This window comes from Trachinotus anak, unplaced genomic scaffold (assembly GCF_046630095.1).
Source record: "Trachinotus anak isolate AG129_WGS33_773 ecotype Australia unplaced genomic scaffold, CSIRO_AGI_Tana_v1 ptg000003l, whole genome shotgun sequence".
NCBI classification, from domain to species: domain Eukaryota; kingdom Metazoa; phylum Chordata; class Actinopteri; order Carangiformes; family Carangidae; genus Trachinotus; species Trachinotus anak.
In genome coordinates this window covers 231,707-257,305 of record NW_027273854.1, presented here as the reverse complement: position 1 = coordinate 257,305, position 25,599 = coordinate 231,707, and the positions used below count along the sequence as shown (strand labels likewise).

Here is a 25,599-nt window from a genome sequence, read left to right as displayed (position 1 = left end):
TCATCTATACCCTGAATATCTTCCACATATCTGGAGTACTGATTCATACCAGGAGCAAACATTAGAATCCTGATGACTTCCCCAAACTCTTAGGGCTCCCTGTACTCTGAGTGCCCCCTGCCATTCCAGAGTCAGTCTCCATACTTCAACTACCTATCCTCAGTATCCTCATACTTTTGTTGAGTTGTTTGCTGTTGATCAGTTTCACGTTAGTTAACATGATCAGCTGATCAACCCAGCAGCAACATGAACCTGCAGCCTCTTCTCTCCAACTTTAAATAGATCTAACTGAACATTAGATGTGGTGATACAGTTAAGCTCTGAAAACCCTGAATCCATCATGGCAGGTAAAGTACAGTCTGGTGAACTATCAAAAAATATTTTAATATTGTCAACATACTGATGAACACTTCACCAAAATAATTACAAACCACATCTTCATAATCGGGAAGATATTACACACAACCTGGTGCTGCTTTCATGTACTATCAGAAATATCACAATTATGTAAAAATACTTGAGGCAGAAAAAGGACACAACACAAAAATCAGTTCAGTATAAGAGCCGACAACAAACAGTATTTTGTGTGGCAGGATCCTTTGGTACCTGAAAGCAACACCAGAGCTTTCTCACAGGGGAACAAGGAATTTATGAGAAGCCTTTGAACATAACATCACCAGAACATAAAAACCTGTCAACACTCACCTCTGCTGCCATATTAGGCTCTTTAAGAAGCATACCACTTTTTTATATTTCACCCTTTAACTATAGATCCTGTTCAATCCTGATTATTTTCCATGAATCACTCTTCAGATTCATTTATGTCTTTTCAGTTCTGCTTTAGCTTATTTTGTGTGAACAGCGGTTTTGTTTCCACTTTAACTTTTTAGACCATATTACATATATGCTGCCTGGCACAGTTAGCTTAAGCTAATTTAGCGACAGTGATGATCCATTAATGAGAAACATGTTATTTGAGGATAAATTGTTGGCTGAGGTCAGAGGTCATAAAAATGAGTCTCTTATTTCACTGTGTCCCTAAGTCATCATGACCCCTCCTTCACTCCTTTCCTTGACCTCATGACGTTTTCCATTGAGGAGAAGAGGTTAGGAAAGGAGCAGAGGCCAGGTGCATGTTGGGAAATGTTCAAACACTGAAAACCAGATGTATATTTAGAAATAAATCATGAAACAGAAAATGTTTGAAATGCAGATGAATAAGAAACAAAATGTTAATTTACACATAAATCATCTTCAGAATCAACCCTGCTGTCAGCTGAAAACCTCATATCTCCTTTTCTCAATACACACTGAACTGACTGTAAACAAGTTAAGAGGTTGTCACATGTCAGCAGACACACACACTCTCACATACACACAGTCGGCAGTGTGTTGTTCTGGTTTGGTCCTGGTTTGCCTGGTCTGGTCTTGTTTGGACCAGTTCAGGAACCATTTCCATGGTTATGGTCAGTCTCTCAGTGGGTCTCAGTCCAGGAGGTGACCCACTGCTTCTGTGACTTCTTGTTCCTGGATGAGGGAACATGGTCCTGGATCAGGAAACCGTCAGAGTCCGTGTACTGCTGCTGCTTTTGTTTACCCATAATCCTCCCCTGGTGGAGCGCTGCTGTCCGCCACGCTGTGCGACGCACAAAGAAACCACACTGCAAAAACACAGGGATCACTGTCAGAAACCTTGTATGTCCATGGAGAGGGAGGAAGCAGGTAAACAGGTGGACAGGTGATCAAGTGGACAGGTGGACAGGTGGACAGGTGATCAAGTGGACAGGTGGGCAGGTAAATTTGAGTAACACAGATTAATACAGTCATTGACAAACTGATCGATCACAACAGCTGAGAAGTAAAGAAGAACGCCCAGCAAGTTAACCTGTCAATAACCAGTCCATGACAGTCAGTTATGACAGTCAGTTAAAACAGTCAGTAACAGTCAGTCAGTGACAGTCAGTCAGTAACATTCAGTAACACCAGTAGCTGGTCCTTACAGCAGGGCTCTCTGGCAGCTCTGTACCCAGACTCAGAGCTCCTGGGTCAGCCTCTCGTTCTCAGATGGCTGGCTCTTCATGTGGGCCTTCTGGGTCTTTGCCTTGTACAGCTCTCTGGTGCTGGCTCTCCTGAAGAACCCACACTGAACAGCAGGGGGCAACACAACAGCACTTTACCAACCAGGGGTTGATGAAGACGTAATGAATTCATGATTTTATGGTGATGAGAATGAAAAACATAAATAATGAGATGTCTGTGGACTTTGGTCTGTAGTGGATCCTAAAACTAAAACCAGTGATAAGAGAGGGGTATTTAGTTTGGTGTTATATCAGACCAGTTTACCTTCCAGAGCAGCAGGCAGATGAGAGCCAGCAGTAAGACTCCAGCCAGGACAGACACCACGATGATCCACAAGGGGGTGCTAGAGTCCATCTGCTGCCCCAGGTCTGGATAAATGAGGACCACAATCTGCAGAGGAAGGTGTGATTTAGTAGGTAACACAGAAAAGATAAAACCTGGAAGAAGTAAAAATAATTTCTTTCACTAACAGCAGGATGCTAAGATGACAACACTGCAGCCTGTAGGGGGCGCTAACAGCATTTTAATAGTTTGTTACCTCTGTGCTGTGAGACTCCATTTTGAGGGTTGGTTTGTTAGTCTGCAGCTTCAGAGTCGCCATGCCTCTCACCTCTATGCTCCTCGCATCGCTGTACTCCTAAAGTACACACAGTAAACACTCAGGTTTCTGAAGACGTGTGTAGACTCAGACTCTGAATGCCTTCCAGAGCTTCTATCAGTCCAATGTTGCACAACAGGCCCTGAAAGTCTGGTGGAGGACCTACTGCATGCTACTCCTTGGGTAGCATGCAATAGGTCCCTGAGGTAACTTCATTTTATAAATAGAACTCAATCATTGAAAGCGGGGGAAAGAATAAGGATGGAAAAGTAAAACCTCAAGAAAAATTTAATTTTTGTTATAAAATGAAGACATTACAGATGTGTCCTGTCAAATCTATGTGTAGTGTTCCTCAAGGCTCCATTCTTGGTTCTTTATTTATTTATCTTGGTTCCAATTAATTTTTCCATAAACCATCAGACCACAGGTCGTCCTACTGAAACAATAAAACATCTCCACTGTCAGTGACTGTTTAAAGCTAAACTACTGGGTTAAAGTGATCTTAATTATCAGTGTTACTATTTTTGTCCCCTTCTCATCAGAAAACAATTTGCAAACTTGTCTGACACTAATCACCTTTGTAGAAGTTGTGTCAAACTGCTGTTTATTTGCACATCCAGCTGTCACACATCAACATGATGATCCAGGTGTCTGTGTCACCTGATCAGTCTCAGTCACTGTTCCCACTCTGTCTGGTCTCCAGTTGCAGAGTGTCTGCTGGAGGACAGAGGCTGATACAGATGTTTCCAAGGACAGCTGAGACTGACCCAGACAGGAAACTAAGAGCTAAAAGAAGCTAAAAATCTCTGCAGAGCTTCATTGACACCTGTTGACAGGTGAATTAGATGTGATGAACGTACGTTTACCTCAATCATGGTGGAGTTCCACAGTCTGGCTCTGACAGTCAGAGTCGCTGAGTTGTTCATGTTGATCAATGGACAGACAAACTTCACACATTTGGCCCCTTGAAAACAGTCCTGTAACCACAAACACTTTCATACTTTAATGAATTTGCAATTGTTCATCAGCTCCAAGTCTGAACCTCACACAGGACTAAATGTCCTGTAATGGGAAATTTTGATATAACTCATGTATGACTATGCAAAACTGTGTAACCAAAGACTGTGTGTGTATTTCTAATGGAGTTTTGAAGTAACCTTTGTACACCCTTTTCGTGGCTATGAAGGAGACCTCTGGATGAGCTGATGATGAGCACATGGAGACAAGATATCAGGATGGCCTTGCCTTCCCCGCCATGATAAACACGTGTAGACAAATATATGTGGAGGTCTTGCCCGTCTGCCTTTCTGCTCATGATAAGGGTAGCTCATTTGACCTCGGTGGAGACAGAGCTGTGGATTACAGTGACATTGTGTCTGGGGAGAGGCAAGCAGGTGAAAGAGAGGATCGCATCTCATCTTTGTGGAATGTGTTTTGGGACTATAAGACTGTGGCCCTGGGTAACATCTTCAGGCCACTCACTCACTGACTGTACTGCTGTTCGGTTGTGTTTGTGTGACTCCATTCATGAATATTTATTAAACTCAAGAAAGACAGCTGACGCATGAAGATCTTCTTTTTCAATTATTGAACAAGGTAAAACATTTTTGCCACCACAGTCCTCACTTCACAAACTGACTGTACAAACAAAGTCTTTTATGCTTGTTTTTGTTCCTTATAATTTGTACAGATCCACTACACAAAGATGAGCTTGTGTTGTACTCCACAGTGCCCCCAAGTATTCTGCTGCTGTACTACAACAAGTAGCCTAAAAAAAGCAACAAATGTGTGTGCTTGTACCAGAGTGTAGGACTTCTTCTTCTGTCCCTGCAAGTGGAGGGCAGGTAGACTTTCTTCACTCTGCTTCTCCTTCAGCTCCTCCTCCAGACTCCTCCTCTTCTTCTCCTTCTTTGACAGCTGAGCAAGCAGAAACAAACTCTCACTTGTTGGACAGGTCACAGAAGGTCAATTTTATTTTGACAGGAGTCCATGTGAGGCTGCAGCTGCCATGGTTACATCGAGGTTGAGAGTGTTGACGATGTTGTTGGGCGGATCACAGCGAGGCTCAGAGGTGCCGCTCACTTGGATCTCTGTAAGGTACAGCAGCCACTTCCCATTGGACACCACCCTTGGCCAATCAAACTCTACCTCCAGGTTGCCCAGGTGACCCAGCGGCTTCCCGTTGATATGCACCTATCAGAGAAGTTCATGGGTTGCACCTGATCTGTTTACACATCACTGAGTGAACAGACTGATTTTAGCCAAACCTGGAAGGTGAAGAGGAGCAGACTGCCGACGTCCTCCGTCTTCTTCATGGCTGACTCACCGATCACATGACCACTGAAGGAGGTGGGGCCTGGTGGATTGAATCTGTCAAGACAAAATCAACCATTAATGCTATGAGGTCAGAGGTCAGAGGTCAGTGTTAAACCTCTCAGTCATCTCCCAGTACTCACAGAGTGAGGGACGTCTGCAGCGAATACTCCACCAACATGGAGACAGAGACAGGAGACAGATCTGACTGTTCGCTGAGACTATGGACATACAGAGGCATGAATAAACATCTGTCCAAAAAAACACATCTGGAGAGGTGTGTGTGTGTGGGAGTGTTAGTGTGTGTCCTACGTGGAAAGCTGCAGCAGAGACTGAATCTTCCTGGTGTCCAAACTGATGTCTGATGGCTGAAATATGATCAACACCTGAGTCTGAAATACAGGAAGTGATGAAGGATCAGGCAGAGTCTCAGCAGGAGAAACATAGTACAGAAAGCAGTACACACAGTACTGTAGAAAATAGTTCTAGTAGTACTACAGTGTGAGCAGTAATAGATGACGTAGAACAGGGGTGCCCAATACGTCGATCGCAATCTACTGGTCAATCGCAAGAGGAGTGCAGGTAGATCGCACAGAACTCCCAATGAAGTTGAGGAAAAAATGTAGATCGCACGGCATTAAAAGAAGTGGAATCTATGCTGTGCGATCTACATTTTTTCCTCAACTTCATTGGGAGTTCCGTGCAATCTACCTGCACTCCTCTTGCGATGGACCAGTAGATCGCGATCGACGTATTGGGCACCCCTGATGTAGAACATTGTGTACCGTCTGGTTGCTTTTGAACGGGTTCCCCAGCTCACACAGAAGAACAATGTCCTCAGTGGAGCACTCCACTGCTGCTGTGGCTTCTCCCTGCAACACAAACACACACAGGACTGACTGAGGCAGGAACTCCTCCAAGTCCCGGGTCCTTTAAGGTCCATTTAAACTAAACCCTCATTATAAAAAGGTTTGTTTTTTTGTTCTTTCATGTTTCTGCTTTTACTGACTAAAGTCTGATCTATTAGATTACTTAGAGTGAGAGACACATTTGAAATACTGAACTGACACAGTACTGCTACCTAAAACAGTCTGAAACCAGGCCTCACTCTGATTTGTCTGAACAGTTTTTACTTGAACTTTTATTTTCCACAGCATCATGTCAGAGTGAAAACCAGTGAACAAGATGAAAATAAAACTATGTGAATTCACACTTCAATACAACATTTTGGACACATTGGATGGTCTTCAGTCGGTGGTTTGTTTGTCAGCTAGACAGGTGTAACAAACTAGCTACCATGCCAACAATGCTAACAGGCTGATCTGCAGCTGCCAGTTGGCTAGTAATTCACTGAAGTTTGTAGCTTGCTTGGTAGGCAATTTGACCAGCAGGTGTTCAACTAAATCTTTTAAATTTCAGAGTGAATAATTCAGATTTAAAGACGTAATCCCTTTATGTGATATATGGATCTATGAATGTAACTGCATTTCATTAACACCTAGTTAAATTGTAACTAACTAAACATTACATGGCATTTTGTATTCCATTACTCTCTATCACTGATAGCCTCAGTATAAATATCCACTCATACACAGATGACACTCTGCTCTACATCACCACTGGCTCCTTTTATACCCGCTTAAAGTTGGATGACAAAAAAACTTCACTACCTTCCTTCGAACTCCAGAATATATGAGCGATGGCGGGATGCTAACATTCAAAATGGTATTGTGAGCATCCTCTGCTGGTCGGCCCAGTGACGGCGTATTGCTGATGTTAACTTCCAGAAACAATTTGTTTATGCTGATGCTGTAATGTAACACTTGACTGCCCTTCTGCCTGAAAACACAGAATCACATATACACAAAAACATATCAGCAACATAACACAACAGTCTGAGGCCAGACATGGTACAGTAGTTGTTGATAACTGGCAGACTTTCTGGGGAAGACCTGGTCTGATTAGACGGGACGGCATACATCCCACGCTGGATGGAGCTGCTCTCTTATCTAGAAACTTCACTGAGTTTATTAGAAAGCCAAAGCCATGACAAACCAGAGTTGAGACCAGGAGGCAGAGTCGCAGTCTTACACTCTTCTCTGTGCCTCTTAGAGCAGTCGCTGCCATTCACCCCCTAAAAACTGTGTCTGTCCCCCGACCACCTACATTTAAATATAATAAATCAAAAGCGAACAGAGGAGGAGTTAGACATGAAAACCTAATAAAAATTAGCACAACTGTTAGTCCAGAACCAAATAACAGGAAAATTAAATGTGGATTATTGAATATCAGATCACTCTCATCTAAATCTCTACTAGTCAATGATCTGATAACTGATCATAACATTGATCTGCTCTGTCTGACTGAAACCTGGCTGCAGCAGGATGAATACGTTAGTCTGAATGAATCAACACCCCCCACTCATGTTAATGTTCATATCCCTCGAGGCACAGGCCGAGGAGGAGGGGTGGCAGCCATTTATCACTCCAATTTATTAATGAATCCCAAGCATAAGGTTAATCATAATTCATTTGAAAGCCTTATTCTCAGTCTGTCACACCCAAACTGGAAGACACAAAAACCAGTCCTTCTAGTTACTGTATATCGTCCACCTGCCCCTTACTCTGAGTTCTTATCTGAGTTCTCAGAGTTTTTATCTGAGTTAGCTCTCAGCACAGATAAAGTTATCATGGTGGGTGATTTTAACATTCACGTAGATGTTGAAAGTGACAGCCTGAGTCATGCATTTAATTCATTATTAGACTCAATTGGCTTCTCTCAGCATGTTAATGAACCCACTCACTCTTTTAACCATACCCTTGATCTGGTTCTGACTTATGGGATTGACATCGAATATTTAACAGTTTCTCCCAGAAACCCTCTTTTATCTGACCATTCTCTGTTAACATTTGAGTTTTCAGTCATGGACTACACAGCATCTGGGGAAAAAATCTATTACAGCAGGTGTCTCTCTGACAATACCGTTAGCAAATTTAAAGAAAGGATCCCATCAGTACTTAGCCCACTGCCATGTATCAATGCAGTAGGGAACAGCTCTCTTAACTTCACATCCACACAGGTTGATGATCTTGTTGATAGTACTATAGCCTCACTGCGTGCAACTCTAGATACTGTGGCCCCTCTGAGGAGGAAGGTAGTGAGTCAGAGAAGGCTAGCTCCATGGTACAACTCAGAAACACGAGCTTTAAAGCAAAATTCAAGGAAGCTAGAAAGGAAGTGGCGTTCTACTAACCTGGAAGAATCTCTAAAGGCTTGGAAAGACAGCCTATTGGCGTATAAAAAAAGCCTCCGTAAAGCCAGAACATCCTATTATTCATCATTGATAGAAGAAAACAAGAACAATCCCAGGTTTCTGTTCAGCACTGTAGCCAGGCTGACAGACAGCCACAGCTCTGTTGACCCATCTATACCTTTAGCCCTCAGTTGTAATGACTTCATGAGCTTCTTTACAGATAAAATTGTCTCTGTTAGAGAAAAAATTCACCATCTCCTCCCCACAGCTGGCTCAGATGTACTGTCCAGTTCAGCAGCCTCAGAGTCCACTGTAACTGGCTTATATTTTGACTGTTTCTCTCCTGTACATCTCCCTGAGCTCACTTCAACAGTTTCTTTATCTAAACCATCAACTTGTCTTCTTGACCCCGTTCCAACAAGGTTGTTCAAAGAGGTTTTTCCTTTACTTGACACCTCTATATTAAGTCTGATTAACTTATCTTTATCAACTGGTTATGTACCGCAGGCTTTTAAAGTTGCAGTAATTAAACCTCTACTTAAAAAGCCTACTCTTGATCCTCATGTTTTAGCCAATTATAGACCTACATCCAACCTCCCCTTTATTTCCAAAATCCTTGAGAAGGTCGTTGCAAACCAGTTATGTGATTATCTGCACAGGAATGGTTTGTTTGAAGATTTTCAGTCAGGTTTTAGAGTCCATCATAGCACAGAAACTGCTCTGGTTAAGGTTACCAATGATCTCCTCATAGCTTCAGACAATGGACTTGTCTCTGTACTTGTCCTACTAGATCTTAGTGCCGCATTTGACACCATCGATCATAAGATTTTATTACAGAGACTAGAACATATGGTCGGCATCAAAGGAACCGCACTAAGCTGGTTTAAGTCATATCTGTCAGATAGACTCCAGTTTGTTCATATTAATAATGACTCCTCTATCATAACTAAAGTCAGTCATGGAGTTCCACAAGGTTCTGTGCTAGGACCAATGCTCTTCAGTCTATATATGCTTCCTCTGGGAAACATTATTAGGAGGCACCAGATGAATTTTCATTGTTACGCAGATGACACCCAGCTGTACTTATCCATGAAGCCAGGTGAGACTAACCAGGTAGCCAAGCTTCAGGTGTGTCTTAAGGACATAAAAATCTGGATGACCAGTAATTTCTTACTCTTAAATTCAGACAAAACTGAAGTTATTGTAATTCGCCCAAAACACCTCAGAGATACACTATGTGATAATATACTGACTCTGGATGACATCACCTTGGCCTCCAGTGCTACAGTCAGAAACCTTGGTGTCATTTTTGACCAGGACTTGTCCTTTACTTCACATATAAAGCAAGTCTCTAGGACAGCCTTCTTCCACCTGCGCAATATTGCTAAAATCAGACCCATTCTGTGTCTAAAGGATGCTGAAAAACTAGTTCATGCATTTGTTACCTCAAGACTGGACTACTGTAACTCTTTATTGTCAGGATGTCCCAAAAATTCAGTAAAAAGCCTCCAATTGATCCAGAATGCGGCAGCACGAGTACTGACAGGAACTAGGAAACGAGATCACATCTCTCCTGTGTTAGCCTCTCTGCATTGGCTCCCTGTAAAATCCAGAATCGAATTTAAAATCCTCCTCCTCACCTACAAAGCCATTAATGGTCAGGCACCATCGTACCTTGGAGAGCTTATAGTTCCCTATTTTCCCAATAGGACACTTCGCTCTCTAAATGCAGGTCAACTTGTGGTTCCCAGAGTTTGTAAGAGCAGAATGGGGGGCAGAGCCTTCAGCTATCAGGCTCCTCTCCTGTGGAACCAGCTCCCAGTGTGGGTTCGGGAGGCAGACACCCTCTCTACCTTTAAGATCAGGCTTAAAACTGTTCTGTTTAGTAAAGCTTATAGTTAGGGCTGGCTCGGGTATGTCCTGACCCATCCCTTAGTTATGCTGCTATAGAGCTAGACTGCTGGGGGATTCCCATGATTCACTGGGCGCTCTCTCCCTATTTCTGTCTCTCTCCCCCTCTCTCTCTCGATGACCTCATGCCATTAACTTTGTTTCCTTTTCTCTCCCGTAGTTTGTGCTTCTCCTCTCTCTCCCTCTCTCTGTCCTCATTCTGCAGGTATCTCTGCCTCGGGAGCAGCAGGATCCAGATCCACCACTACTCATCATTACTATTAACCACTGTTACCTGTCATCATTATTATTGATAACACCATTACCTACACAGCTGTTCCTGGTCTCTCTCTCTCTCTCTCTCTCTTCTCTCCCCTCTCCTCCCCCTCCCCCTCTTTCTATCTTCTCCTAAACCCAACCGGTCGAGGCAGACGGCCGCCCACCCTGAGCCCGGTTCTGTTGGAGGTTTCTTCCTGTTAAAAGGGAGTTTTTCCTCCCCCCTGTCGCCAAGCGCTTGCTCGTTGTGGGAACTGTTGGGTTTTTCTCTGTAACAAAGTAAGGTCTTGACCTGACCCTGTAAAGTGCCTTGAGATAATGTATATTATGATTTGGCGCTATACAAATAAAATTGAATTGAATTGAAATTGAATAGTCATACAGATTAGGTCATGTGACTTTTGTGATGCTGGAGAGATGTCAATCACCTATTAACTACTTCGACCCTGACTAGCCGAATAACTGTAACTGTCAGAGATGTTTTTAAGTCTGTCAAAATCAGTCAGTCAAAATCTCCAGTTAGTCCAGTCCTCTAGGACAAAAAAAGTCAAGTGCAAGCCAAGTCAAGTCCCATGTACCTCAGTTCAAGTCTATGCCATGTCTCAAGACAAGTCCTGGGTATTTCAGAGCACTGTTGTAATCAGTAAACTAGATGCTGTAGGCAGCAGGTAGGCTAGGCTTAGGAAGTTTAGTTGGAGTGGGCAGCTAAAATAAAACACACAGATAAACTGGAGCCAAGCTCTGCAATGAGACCACTTCATGCAGTGAAATCACAAAACTGACGTATTTCAACTAGGAAGGAAAGAATGAGAAGCCTTTTGGTTCTGTTTTCTGAAGGTGGACCAACATGACAGCGAGGTTCACTTACATTGTGAAGGGTTTCTGGTTTTCATCTATGAACTGAGCCGTCATCTGCAGGTTACTATGGCAACGGTTATCAGGACCACAAGCCTTCTGAATATGGATCTGATAGATGAAGAAATTCAGCATCAGAGAGGGAACATGTGACTGTCAGTTCTCTTGAGGTTGACAGGATATGACCTGGGTTCTGACCAGTACTATTACTACTACAGCCTATTCTGTATTGCTTGGTAGGTTCTGACCTGGGCTCTGATGGGTTCTTACCTGGGTTCTGATGGGTTGGGGGGGCTGGCTCAGCACAGGGAGGCGTTTCAGGTCTTGTACAGAACCTCTTTTCTTTGGAAGCTTCTCATACAGAGAGACATTCAGGGAGAACACCAGAGGTTCCACTTGGTCTCGGATGGGACTCTGAAGAACACAAACACACAGAAGAGAACCTGAGTAACACTTTACATGTGAGGAGCTGTTGTAGTGTTCTCAGTTTCAACAGAACATTGAGCTGACACTGACTCCATCTGTCTGCAGGTCTCTGCAGCTTTATTGAAATGGAGTGAAGCTGAAAGGAAATCAGGCTGAAAGCAGATGATGTGCAGAATGACCAGCAGGAATGTGAAGTAAACAGTCTTCTGAAACACAGTGTGGGGCTCAAACATCAGATCTAAGGTGACAGCTTTGAAACATGTCAGCGTCACATGGTGATGTTTACTAAGTCATCACAGATCTGACCATCAAAGAGAAAATTGCAGAGAAAATGTAAAAAACACAAATATATGCTGATAAGAACATCAAGTAGACGTCACAGGATGAGTCCAGATGATTGAGCAGAACCTCAATCTCAGTGCCTTTACCTACTCATGTAGAGTGTCGGACTCAACACCTAACAACGCCCTTTAGAGGAGCCGTCTTAAAAACTCTCTTATGTCCAGAAGTTATTTTCAAACACGTCAAATTGTTCCTCTGCAAGACTGTCAGCAGTTTGTTGCAGCATGTTGAACAGTTTGTTTTCAGGATGTGAACTCTGTCAGCAGCAGACTGATTAAAGCTCAGTCAGTCGGTCTTATCGGACACAGCAGAATTTCCTCTAATCAAACTTTATTTGTAATTAAAGGTGAAAAAAATCATAAATTCTCAGCTGAAACTTTAACAGTTCAACCACAGTAATCAAGAGCCACATTTACAGTCAAGCCAGTAACGTGCATCTCTTCTTATTGTTAGCAGTGATAGCCACGGTAGCATTAGCAATGGTTTCACTTGGTGGTTAAAAAGGTTTTCAGTGGATAAGTGTGATGCTTCTGTTTTAAATGAACTGTCTGTGGGTTCTAACATTTTCCTTTTATTGGTAATATCAGTAAACCTTTCTCAGTTTCGGTGAGGTTGCTGATCTCCTTACACCTCTAGTGCCATCCTCAGGACAGATGTGACTGTAATGAATGCCTGCTCCTGTAGGGGGCGCTCTTTTAAACGTGTGTGACTCACCAGGAGTCCCACTCTCAGGGATTCACAGTGTTGTTTCGGCATTGACAGATAACCGGAGTAAATGCTCTGCCTGTTGGCATGGAAATGGAGGCGGGACTTGCTGCTGGTGATGTCAGCAGTCACAGTGAAGTGGACGGCTGTGAGATGAAGAAACATGTTAGCATGAGGCAGCACACACTGTAAAACTTTATGGTGTAACATGTTTACATCAGTTTTATGTGGAATCACAGATTTCATATATAAAAGTTCAGGAAAAATTCATTTTTATAACAAAGTCAAAGTGGTCATCAGAAAAAATGGAAATAAACAGAATAAGTAAATAATAACTGACAGGAAGAGAAATCTCTTCATTCTCACATTTAATCACTGATCACTTTTAGGTGTTTAAATATTTTCAGTTGGCTGAGGTCAACAGTGCATCAGTGAAAACCCAACAAAGTGCAGTGGAAACAGGGAATCAATGCTGAAGCATGTGACTTCATTAGCTCCATTAACTCCATTAGTCAACTGTCATGACAGCAGTGGATGGAGAAGTGCTTAAAGAACAGTCCTCATCCAGAACACAAGAACCTCCACGAACCTCTGACAGTGGACAATAGGGATCCACAGCATCGCCAGGATCATCTCAGTGTTTATGTTGCTCTGTTTCACAGCAGGCGTGTTAACATGATGATGTCATGATCACCTGTCATCGGATTGGACAGGTGAAAGAGTTTCATATTCATTAATGTTACGGGTGACCTGCTTAGTACCTGGTTAGAAACTTTAACAGCTCGTTATTTATTGAAGTTATTTACTTTTATCTATAGCTGTTTATTTCTGTGTATGATAATATTCAGTCTGTAATCATTAATCATGTCATCATTGTCCTGTGGAAACCATGTATTTCCACAACAAACCTCTGTAATGAAGCATTTTTAACTGGACCACAACAGCGGAGCCAGTCCCACAAACACGACAGTCCCAGACGGACTGATGAAGATACACCATTGGTGCTGCTGAGTGCCGCCACTTCCTGTGTCTGTTTCAAATTAAAAGCCCTCTAGGGTTTAACACACGGTCCAGCCATGCAGTAGGTTTAGAAGCATTATTTAGGAGAATTACAATAATTACAAAAAAGTAATTCCTCTAAATAAAAGCCTGTCCACAGGTGCCATGCCATATAAAGAATTTTGAACAACATGTTTTGTTGTTCTGTTTTTAGGTCTGACAGATCTCTGTTCTCTCATATCTGTTCTGTCATCACAACATGATCATGTTATTGTGTTTGTTCAGTGTCACTGTTTCTTCATTTTATCAGTGTGTGTGTGTGTGTGTGTGTGTAAGTTCCATAGCAACAGTGTTACCTCATATCTGATTGGTCAAACTAACAAGACAGAAGGAAGGAAGGAAGTGTGTGTGTGTGTGTGTGTGTGTGTGTGTGTGCGCGCGCGCATCTCAGATGTAATAATATCTGTAATTTGATTTATCATTCAGAGAAACACACACAGTGGACAAGGGCATGAGGACACACAAGGACACAATATGATGTCATCTAGTGTGTGCGTGTGTGTGTGCGTGCCACTTTGTTGATTAACAGCAGGCTTTAATATACAGCCAATTAGCTGAGAGCAGACACACACACACACACAAAGCTGGTTGATGATAATTAATGACTCCTCACTATAAACAGACCTGTTAGCTTTGTTTCCTTGTAAACACTCCATCTGTCAGGTCAGCATGTTAGCATTAGCAAAGATGGCTGTAAATGGGAAACAATAATGATGTAATAAACAAGCACTGATCTTCTCTATGTTTCAGTTTTCTCTTGGTATTAAATTGAACTTTGATGAAAATGGTGAAAATGACTCTGGTGTGGTGATGGTGCGGTAACTTGACGACTTTGGGAAAATCAAAATTTAGGTTGAGGGATTTTGAGGGACATACATTGAATGAGGTTTACATCATCTCCCTGCTTATCAGCCCAGCGAGATTCTGGGGAGTCTCCTGTCTGCCAGTCGCTCCAGTTGTTCCCAGCTGTTCACAGCTGTTTGACCATACTGCTGCTGGGAGAGAGATGCTGAAGGGTCTGCTTAATCTGAAGTGGGGAGGCAGATGAGTAACAGACTCGTCCAACTGAGTGCTAGACTGAGGCAGTGGAGAGTAAGTGGGGATTGTGTGACGCCTGTTGTCCTGGTCTGGCTGACTGTGCTAAAGAAACTCATGGACTCATGTTGGAACAGGTCATCTGACTGCACGGGCAAAAGACCTGGACTCTGACCCGGCCCAGTTCCTCGCTTCTTTTTGGAAGGAATTTTGCCTCCTGGAGCAGCCTCCTTCAATCAGTCTCCCCTCCAGGTTCTACAACAGACTGACACCACACCAGACCAGCCCCAAACCAGCCCCAGACCAGCCCAAGACCAACACCAGATCAACACCAGACCGATCCCAGGCTGACCGGCTCAATCAGGACCTGGAGACAGCGCTGTGCTCTCTCCTTCCAGAACCCACCCTCCTGTTCCTCCACAGGCCCGTCCCTGTCCCAGAGTCCCTACAGTTACCACTGACAGCTCTGAGTCCCCTGTGACTGTGGTCCATGTCCGCTGAGCCTCAACGATGTAAACATAAACTTTGAAAACCTTACAGTAGGTTTCAACATAACTTCATTTAAATAAATAGCTTTAGGGCTGAAATGATTAGTATTAGTTGGTTAATTGATGAGTTGATTGACAGAAAATTAATCATTATTTTCTCAGTAGAGAAGATTTACTGTCTCTGTCCTTCATGACTGAACATGTTTGGATTTCAGACTAAACACTTTTGAAGACATCAAAAGGGTGTCACAAAATCATAACAGGCATTTTCACTATTCTGCTTCATTTCATTGATTAATCAATTAATTAAATGTACTTAATTTGTCCTAAAGCCCTAACATTTATATTCATCTGCTTTGTGTTTTTATTTTGTTCTGTGTTTCACTGTGATTCAACCAGTTAATTGATTGATTGATTCACTTATTCATTCATTCATTCATTCATTCACTCATTCCAGTTCACGGTTGTTGTTTACTTACTGATGTTGTCTCTGTCGCTTCTCTCTCCAGTACTGAAGATGCAGGAGAAACACACCTCCACCTGAATACTGACACACACACACACACACACACACACACACACACACACACACAGTCAGTCTTTTAGTAGCCTGTTAGCTTGTTAGCCTGTGAGCAGGTATAAGCTTTGTATCTCACCAGAAGTTGCAGCTGTTCGGGTCGACGATGCCTGGGGAAACTCTGAGTGTTTTATTGAGGTGGATGACTGGACGAGCTCTGAGTAAACAATCAATCAATCAATTAATTCCACACTAGATTGACGGGGGTGGGGCTGGGGCTGTTCAACCACATTAGAGTGATGGAGAAAATTCTTAATGAAGTAGTAAAAAGTATATTATATCTTTGAAATGTAGAGCAGTCGAAATATGAAGTGAACTGTAAATGGACTTAGTCACTTTCCAGCAGAGGGAGCGACTGTCCTTTGTTGGGCTGGATTTACCTGAGCAGAGCGACTGTGTTGTCCAGAGAACCAACCACCAGGTCTGGATATTTATTCCCATCAACATCCAGCCCTCCAGACAGGGAGTACCCGAAAGTCCTGAACCCAGGAGAGATGTTGCTGCCCCTGATGACCTGTGGTGGTGGTGGTGGGGTGGGGGGGGTGGGATGTTGGTTACAGGCTTGTATTGTTATCTTTATGGGGACCTATTTCACTTCTAAACCATTGTACTGAGGACATTTCAACCTTATGAGGACCATTCTGCCTTATGAGGACATTTCTCCACTATGGGGACTTTTTGTTTGGTCCTCACAGTTTCAAATGTGTGTTCAAAAGTTCAGACTTGGTTTGAAGATTCAGGGTAGAATCAGGTTTAGTTTAGGGGTGAGGGTCCAGATAATGCTTTATGCTAATGAGGGTTCTCATAAGTAGAGAAAGAAGAACATGTGTGTGAGACCTGGCTTGGTTCTGTAGAGACCCCGTCACTGCTTCCAGTCCAAATCATCACACTTCCCGTTTTATAGAAAGGAGCTCCAACTGCAAAGTCTGAAAAATACAACCCATCGCTCTGATGAATGGATAGTGATTATTAAACATGAGCATCATGTCATCATCAGCCTGTTGCATCCTCACCCTGGAAGCCATCTTGGTTCAGGTCTCCGGCGGCAGTAACGGCCATGCCGAACCCAGATCCATCGGGCCCTCTCAGTACCACACTGGGCCTTGAATCAAAACTTCCTCCAGAGTTCATGTAGACATAAACTGCCCCGCCCACCTCCTGCTGACGGTGGAAGTAAAAAGGAGCGCCCACCAGCAGGTCGTTCCACCTGCAGGGCAGAACGAAGAAATTACCTAAACGTTCTGTGACCTCAGAGTCTTCAGGTTGTGTCTGCTCTGACCTTACTGATGTTAAATACGCTGCTCCTGTTTGTGAATGTTATTATCACAAACTCAAAGTTACTGTGACTCAGACACAAAAGCCCTGAGAGCAAGTGAAAAAAACATCTGTCAGGTTTTAATATAAATTTCAGCCACAAGAGGCTGTGAAAAAAAACCAAACCTGCCAGTGATTTTTTTTCCTTTGCCTTTTAGGGCCTCCATACAGATGACAGGATGAATTTTTAACACACGGGAGATGAATTTCTATTTCTAGCCGCTGATTGTTTAGTTTAGCCAATGTGACGCAGACAAATTTTTTTGAATTTCAAAATATCAAAGTAAAATACAATTATTACCAGGGGTGCACATAACTGGTACGCAAGTACGTATGCGCAGCGAAAATGAGAAATGCGTAACATCACGAGTGTCGTTACGGCGCCTTTGCGTACCTGACGATTACCGACATCAGAGATCTTGTCTACATGAAGCCATGTCAAAAAAACAAAAGACATTAAGCAGCTTTTTTGGCGCCGTAACGACAAACGTGATGTTACGCATTTCTCATTCTTGACGTGTATGCGTACTTGCGTACCAGTTATGTGCACCCCTGATTATTACATTTAAATTGTTGTCTGTTCCCAAACATTCAGTGTCATACCTCCCCTAAGTAGTTAATACAATGATCTGAGGATTAAACAGTAAAAAAGAAAGGTAAAATAAATGTTGTGAAACCTGAGTAGATAAAAGTTAATGATCAAAGTTGAAAGTTAGGGTGACTGATTTAGGCTCTTATGTCCTGAGCAGTGAGTCCCTGGTTCTCTTCTCTCTCCGAATTTCCTGTCTGTTACTTCCTGCCTGTTACTGATCTGTTTGGGGCAACTTTAAACAGATGTCTCTTCATATTAACTGACAGACGACTTTTCTGTTTGTCAGTTTTGTTTCTCTACACTGTGAAAACGACTCAGGTCACTGATCATGAGTTGGTTCTCCAGATGACCTGAATGATGAATCATGTGACCTGTAACACTTCTGTTACCCGTCATTGTTGAGGTCGGTGGTTGCCACGGCGTTACCAAAGTATGATCCCGTCTGTTCACCACGCAAAGTCTGCTGAACTATCAGCTCATTATTCTGTTTCACTGCCAACAGCACAGAACCACGAGCGTCCTCTTTACTGTCCTTAGGAGCTCCTGTTAATCAATACAACAATCAATACATCAATGCATGTGTGTTCTGACTGAATCAATTACAGAGGAGTGAAAGTGAAGCTGTCCATCACCTGTTACTATGGTTTCATTATCTTTAGAGAGGAGACGACGAGCCTGAGTGACTGAGTATCCTGAAAACACACACACACACACACACACACACACACACAAAAAAGCAGACAAAGCTGTGATCAGCTGTGATCAGCTGTGATCAGCTGGAGGATTCTGGATTCTCTGTTGACAGTTCACCTATATAAATGCTCCTGCGCTTCATGTTGGGGAAGGAGCTCTTCTGGGTGTCAAAGATGTCATCTGGATTCATCCAGGAGACATGAACGTTTCCTACAGTGCACACACACACGCACACACACACACCATGGTAACACAAGAGAACAACAGAAAACACATAAAAGTGGCCGATCAATTTGAGTCAACAAGAAGTGAAAGTGATCAAAAGACCAGACCAGACCAGACCGGACCCATACCTTGCCATTCATAGCTTCCAGGTGATCCGACGATGACCTCAGTCTGAGTGATGGAAGCTGAAATCCCCATGTTACACATGACCTCAGCTCTGACATCACCCAGGTGACTAAACACATAAACACACACACACAAACACACACACACACACACACACACACACACACACACACACACACACAGGGGTTAACTGACAAATATCATGTCATGTGTCATGTGACTTGTGACCTGTGTCAGGTGAGCTACCTGCAGGGCTGCTCTGGGTTCTGCCAGTGTAAGTCGTTGTCATCATACTGCAGGTTGTTTCCGCGGAGATAACAACGGCCAATCATTTGTCTGAGTTTTAATGGTCCATAGAGTTTAACGAAGCGATGACCACATGCCTGGAGAAAGGAGGACACAGGGTCAGTCAGTCAGTCAGTCAGTCAGTTAGTCAGATTAGCAAGTTAGACATGTGGTTAGTTAGTAAGATTTAGATACTAAGTCAGACATCTTGTTATAATTAACAAGTTCTTCAGTTGGTTAGTGAGGTCATTAATTATTCATGTTGTCAGTTGGTAGACAACAGGTTAGTGAGTCAATGAGTCAGTCATTGGTAGTTACTCAAATTGGCTCAGAAGCAGTCAGTCAGCATAGATCATGATTACGTTGATCAGTTAGTCAAGCACTGTTGTTGAGTTAATTGAGTTAATCATTTTTTCTGACAGCTCGTTAGCAGTCAGGTAGACAGACGGTGAGTTCATTTGTTAGGTCAGTCAGTTTGGTGGGTCAGTAATTTACATGATAGTTAGGAGACTAGTAGTTAAAGACAGTTGGTTAGTTGGTTGGCTGGTTGGTTAGTTAGTTAACCTACTGGGAATGTAAAGAGGATCAGTCAGAAACAGAGGGGTTCTGCTTGGTAGCCAGGTGGAGTTCATGGTCACGATGAGAACAAAGACTCACCAGGACCCTCCCCCCGGGTCGGCCCTGACTGGCTACTGAGACACCCAACCACATGTCCTCAATCAGGTCCTCAGACAGGTTCACATCTGAAACAGTAACAGAACAGTTTGATGCTCTGCAGTACACGGTCATGATCCAATGTTTGCTTTTACAATGTCACACATCACACATCCACCGACTGGCGATTGCCATGGTTACCACTCATTATCGCCCACTCAGGACGAAGCCTTATCATGTCTGAGTGTGTTGTGTTAGGCAGCAGCAGACAGCAGCTGTCACTTCACACTGAGGGATGGACTGCTCATAATGCACCAGGACACTGATAACATCAGACCTGACTCCTGCTCTGTGATTGGCTGACACAAACATTACAGATGAGCCAATGAGTGTCTCTTATTTAAATCAAATGAAAGGAACCTGTCTTACATCAGATATAAAATCACTGTTAAAGTCGACTCACTCGGATCAATGAGCTTCATCCTGCTGCAGTCTGATTGGTCCACAGTGATCGGACAGCTGTACACCCCTCCTGTACGATTGGCTGGAACATCAGGCTCCGCCTTCTCCTTGGGAGCTCCGACTAACAACCTGATGAAACAGGTGAGACAGGTGAGACAGGTGGCCTGTAGAGCAAGGCACTGTATCCTGAAACTCCTTCAAGGACACCTGGAGCTTTTAAATACATCATGGAACTTGTTCAAGAGCCCTGGGCCTTCTTCAAGGAACTCTGGAATGTCCCGGGGACTACAGGAGCCTCCTTAAGCATCCTTGAATTGTTCAAGGATCCCTGGGATTTTCTGAAATACTCAAGGAGCCTTTAAAAGCATCCTGGAACTCCTTCAGTGATACTTTGAATATCTTGAATGACCTTGGGAGTTTAAAACATTCTGGAACTCTATCATGGACCCCTGAAATATCTTGAAAGTACACCAGGAGTAGTCTTAAGCATCCTGAAATTCTTTCAAGGGCATGTGGAATGCCTTGAAATGCCCCAAAGGCATTTAAAAGTATTCCGGATGTCCTTCAAGGACACCTGGAATGTCCTGGAGGACTCTCAATCAGTGTGATGATCATACATTTAAGCTGGGTTCATTACAGTCCTGGAATAAACATAGACGTCTGGGTCTCAAGGACATTCAGGACTCACACAGACACGCACGCACGCACACACACACACACACACACACACACACACACACACACACACACACAGACAATGACAGACAGAGGACTGGAGGTTTGATTTGGCTCAAATCTCCTCATCACTTCCTGAATGCCCTTTAACTCCAGGACCTTCAGAGCTGAGTCAGTCTTCTCACACACCCCTAAAACCTCCTCCTTGAACTTCTTCAAGGACCTTCAAGGACCTGAGGTTTCTTTGAACTACACTTAATGTGTTTTCTGACACTGAAGATGAAGGAGGTGGAGCTCAGAGTGAGTAACAGGCAACCCCCAGCCCCACACATGTGGACACGTGGGGTCTTAGCTGATGGTGCTGCCTCCATGACAGGAAACCATGGAGTCGGATCTGACTGATGTCATCAAAGGTGATGCACAATACAGAGAGTGCCAAGAACATCTGCAAACACCTGAGCAGTGAGCAGGTGCTGGATGATGCAGATGTTCAGACGTCAAGAACATCTGGTCCAGAACATCATGAAGGTCTCCTGAAAACTCCTCAAGGACCCCAAAAACCATGTCTTTCTTAGTTCTGGATCAGGTCTAGATGTTTCTGTTTGACCAATCACAGAGGAGCAGGCATCTGAGGGGCGGAGACATTGACCCCCTGACCCCAGAACTCCCACAGGAAACCGCATTATTACAATATGTGTGTGTGTGTGTGTGTGTGTGTGTGTGTGTGTGGTCCATTAGCAGCCAATCCAATTAGAGAACATAAAGATGGTCGGCATGGTGACCATGGAGACAGACAGTCAGGTGACCTCCGAGTGACCTCATGACTGTGTACCAGAGGGGGGGAGGGGGCTAAGTGACGACACTGTAGCCCTTAAAAGGACCCCTACAACCTCCTCAAGGACCTCTACAACTTTCTCAAGGATCTCCTCAAGGACCCCAAAAACTTACTCAAGGACCCTAAAACAGACCCCTCAAACCTCTATCAAGGTTACAAGGACCTAGGGTCCTTCCTCAGCGAGTCCTGGAAGCACCTCAAGGACCTCAAGGACCCCAACCACACCCTTGTCCCTGATGCAGTGATGCTTTCTCATACTTCAAGAAAAACACATTATTAACACTGCAGGGCATTCACCTGACTGTGTGTGTGTGTGTGTGTGTGTGAATTCCTCTTGTGTAACAGAGTTTAAAGTATTTTTCATTTACAGAACACATGAAGCGTATTATTACACTACAAAACACACACAGTAATACGCACACAGACACACACCCACAGTGTGTGTTCAGATAGATGAGCACAGTCTGGTCTGGTAGTTTTTGTTGGTCTGTTGTCACATCCAGAGACCAGGTTCAGGTCCAGACATATGTTCAAACATACAACACACACAAAAACTGAGGGTTCATACTTCCTCTTCTAGCCTAAGTTGACACAGGCATCTGTCAGCCAATCAGAGAGCAGCATGTTGCTGTCTCTGATGTGATCTCACAAGTCCATGTGAACTGTCTATAGCAGAACCACAACCCCAGGCTACTCACTGAAGCAGGAAGTCTGAGCGATGACTGACAATCATGATGACCTGAACAGGAAGAGATCTTATAATCCACCTGCTTAACCATGTGTATGGTTATGTGAATATTTGGTAACCGTGGTAACAGGCCATCGATCAGACTGGCAGCAGCAGTTAAACCCGTGGTCTTTAGTGTTTGTTCCACTCTGTTACTGACCATCCACCTGACCTGAAATACAGTTGTGACTCAATGTTTCCATGGCAGCAGCTGTCCCTGAACCTCAGTAAGGTCTTATTTTATCCATTACTGACAGCTAGCTCGCTAGGCTAATGCTACTTATCTGTTGCTGTTGATGTTTCCCAGAGGCCACCTACAACACATGATACGCATCTACACAGATGATTGGCCGAGTCAGACAGACAGGTTCTCAGACAGACAGGTGAACAGTCAGACAGGTGTATACTCACATGAAAGTGTCTGTCTTCAGGTCTTGGTGCAGGGCGACAGACAGCCCAAACAGGCTCCCGTCTCCACCCATCTTCAGCAGCGGGAATGACGTGTCAAGGTTAAATGACACGCTCACACTTACACAAACACTTAACAGCACACACACACCTAACGCCATGGTGACACACACCTGAGAGGATGTAAACAACAAAAGCACTATTACATCACTGTCCAATATTACATCACTGTAAAACAAAACAACTTATGATAATGAGCGAAACAACTGAGTGTAGTGAAATGAAAAAAGTGTTTGTCGATTGTTTTTTTCTTGGTGCATTGAAGTCATGTGACCTGCTGAGAGCTCTCACCTGATAAGAAGACATCTGTTGGTTTAATTCAACAGGTTTCTCAGTGTTAGATACCTGTCTCACTGACTGAGTCCCACAAGGCTCTGTACTGGGTCCTCTCTGTGTTACATTACTATCACTGAGTATTCTCCTCTATGCAGATGACACTGTGTTGTACTGATCAGCCGCTTTCAGGACTGAGGCTAGAGCTGGAGTTGATACTCAGCTCCAGTTTGGATCTGATCAGATTTAGTCACCTTCCTGTCTATTTACACCTGACTGACACATTTTGAATCAGGATCATATAGAGCTCAATCTGGAGTATCTGTACTGTAACTGCAGTTGTTTGATAAACAGATTATCAGATGAATTACCAGTCAGACTTTCTGTCATGTCAGTGTATAGACCATAACTGCATCATTATATCATCAATTGGTTCAATTAAATCGGCCAAACAAACTTGACCAATATGTCTTAGTGTCTCTGGTAATAATGAGACATTAAATCATTAATTTCACAGGTAAATTGAGTTTTTTGGCTGATAATCATGATGATGGTTAAAGTTTCTCTTCAATCAGATAGAAAAAGATTCTTGTCGTTTATGCTGGTAAATAACAGTTAACTGTATTTTTCTCTGAAAGTAAAACTCATTCAGAAACAAACTGTCGTTTTTTACTTCAGTAAAAGATCAGAGTTCTTGTGGTTCTGATAAAATAGAATTGCATGTACACACTTAGAATAATTCGCTCTTCAGTCTCTAAAATAATTATAATAAAATAATAATTTTAAATGCATATATTTCTCAGCCAATAAATAAATATTGAACATTAATTTTACTCATATCAAGTCATTCTGGAATTAAATTCACAGTTCACTCTGTTGTTTATGACAGTAGATGATAACAGTATTTTTCTGAGTAAAATTTAACTCTGAAGTTTTTCTTTTTACAGTGAAGTTGTCGGTTTGACTTCTGGTCAAACGGTCACTGTGTTTCCTCGACAGGTGAATTCACTGAAGTTCAATAAATGAACCAGAGAAATAATCTGCAAGAGAAGAAAGATTTCAAACCTGTTTCTCTCCAGTCAACAGAAGCAGCTCCTTGTTCGTTTGTGTGTTTGTTGATGAAAGTAAATGAAAGCAGCAGCTCCTCGTCCTCAGCAGGTCATCGGTTTGATTCCCGCTCTGCTCCGACTGCTACTCAGTCTGCTGTCGACTGATCTGCACACACTCAGTTTCCCTCTCCTCTCTCTCTCTCTCTCTGTTTCACCTCTGAGACTCTCATCCCCCCTCCCCCGCCCACTCTCTCTCATTCTCATTCTTCAGTTGTGCTCGCTCGCCCTGAAATGAAATCATGTCTGTGTCTCTGTGTGTGTGTGTGTGTGTGTGTGCTTTAACCCACCCACACACACAGGCCATAAATGGATTTGGGCGTGCGAGGGCACCTTGATTGTCTCTCTCTCCACACACACACCCTCCTGTTATTAATGTGTGTGTGTGTGTGAGTGTGTGTGAGAAAGTGAATGTCACACACACACTTACTTCCTGTCTTTGTGATGACTTCCTCTTTCTCTCCTTCTGATTTTCAGAGACAGTTAATCAGTCTTACACACACACACGTTTGTACGCGTATCTTTGTGAGGACCAACTCTGTCTGATTCACAGTTCACTGAAGTTATTCTTTATCTCAAACTGTTCTGCAGCCAATCAGCTGAACCTCTGACTGAAACATAAACAGCACACCTTCTTCTAATTGGCTGAACCTCCTGAAGCCTGTGAAGGGGCGGCAACCAGCACACGTGTACACTGAGCACTGTTTACTGTGACATCATGCTGATTTAGTCTTTCAGTCATGATCTGTATATAAACATGATTCTGTATCTGCTGCTAAAACACAACTGAGTACAAAACACTGCTAAGAAAACGTTTTGGTCGATCGACTGAACAGTGAACGTCTGTATACAAAGATAAACAGTGTTGTCAACATGGCAACAGGCTAACGGGCGTCTAACTAGGCAGGAGGTGGGATTATGCAAATGTTAAATATAGTGATGAAAGTATGTTATGAGACAAAAGGTTGGAAAACAACTGAGGTGTTTCAGGCTCTTCAGGACCACAGTCCTCTGTGGGGGAGGGAGAACGTTTGCACCAAACTCCATTTAAAACAACAGTAATTTAACATCATCATGCCTGCTGGTTAGTTTGCATCCAGTGAACCAAACAGATTTTACTTCAGTAAATTACATTTGAATTTAGATTATTTCTGACATCTTTGATTAGTTTTTAGTTGATGTGGATCAAAGTGGACCAGACTCACACCGGTCCTCATAAAGACAGACATACAAGTGCACACATATGTTATATCTCCAGCTGCATCAGC

At 43.2% G+C, this 25,599-nt stretch overlaps 1 protein-coding gene across 6 annotated transcripts; it reads right to left on the bottom strand.

The window, feature by feature from the left end:
- Positions 1-365: 365 nt before the first annotated feature.
- LOC139609337 (integrin alpha-3-like) lies at positions 366-24,471 on the bottom strand. Of its 6 annotated transcripts, none has more exons than XM_071463777.1 (29): positions 24,291-24,464; positions 22,896-23,065; positions 20,249-20,376; positions 19,789-19,874; positions 19,093-19,229; positions 18,849-18,955; positions 18,613-18,705; positions 18,435-18,494; positions 18,192-18,345; positions 16,910-17,103; positions 16,734-16,822; positions 16,277-16,410; positions 15,976-16,053; positions 15,799-15,866; positions 12,747-12,883; positions 11,535-11,678; positions 11,278-11,375; positions 6,661-6,829; positions 5,776-5,862; positions 5,303-5,382; positions 5,134-5,211; positions 4,945-5,047; positions 4,694-4,870; positions 4,478-4,594; positions 3,544-3,654; positions 2,618-2,716; positions 2,344-2,469; positions 2,001-2,143; positions 366-1,661 (listed from the first exon to the last, which is right to left on the bottom strand). In XM_071463777.1, the coding sequence occupies exons 2-28, from the start codon at positions 23,051-23,053 to the stop codon at positions 2,033-2,035; spliced, it is 3,123 nt and encodes a 1,040-aa protein (XP_071319878.1). In that variant the 5' UTR covers positions 23,054-23,065; positions 24,291-24,464; the 3' UTR covers positions 366-1,661; positions 2,001-2,032. The 6 variants fall into 6 exon arrangements, with proteins under 6 accessions (XP_071319878.1, XP_071319879.1, XP_071319908.1 ...); XM_071463783.1 differs by having other exon boundaries at positions 1,521-1,661; positions 4,760-4,870; positions 24,291-24,466; XM_071463778.1 differs by lacking the exon at positions 24,291-24,464 and having other exon boundaries at positions 22,896-24,283.
- Positions 24,472-25,599: the final 1,128 nt, after the last annotated feature.

Coding starts and splice junctions, on each gene's coding strand:
- LOC139609337 (XM_071463777.1), bottom strand. CDS start 23,053: ATGGCGTTAGGTGTGTGTGTGCTGTTAAGTGTTTGTGTAAGTGTGAGC. Junction 18,346..18,434: donor TAATGAAACCATAGTAACAG/GTGATGGACAGC, acceptor ATTGATTAACAG/GAGCTCCTAAGGACAGTAAA. Junction 4,595..4,693: donor TCAACACTCTCAACCTCGAT/GTAACCATGGCA, acceptor CTGCTTGCTCAG/CTGTCAAAGAAGGAGAAGAA.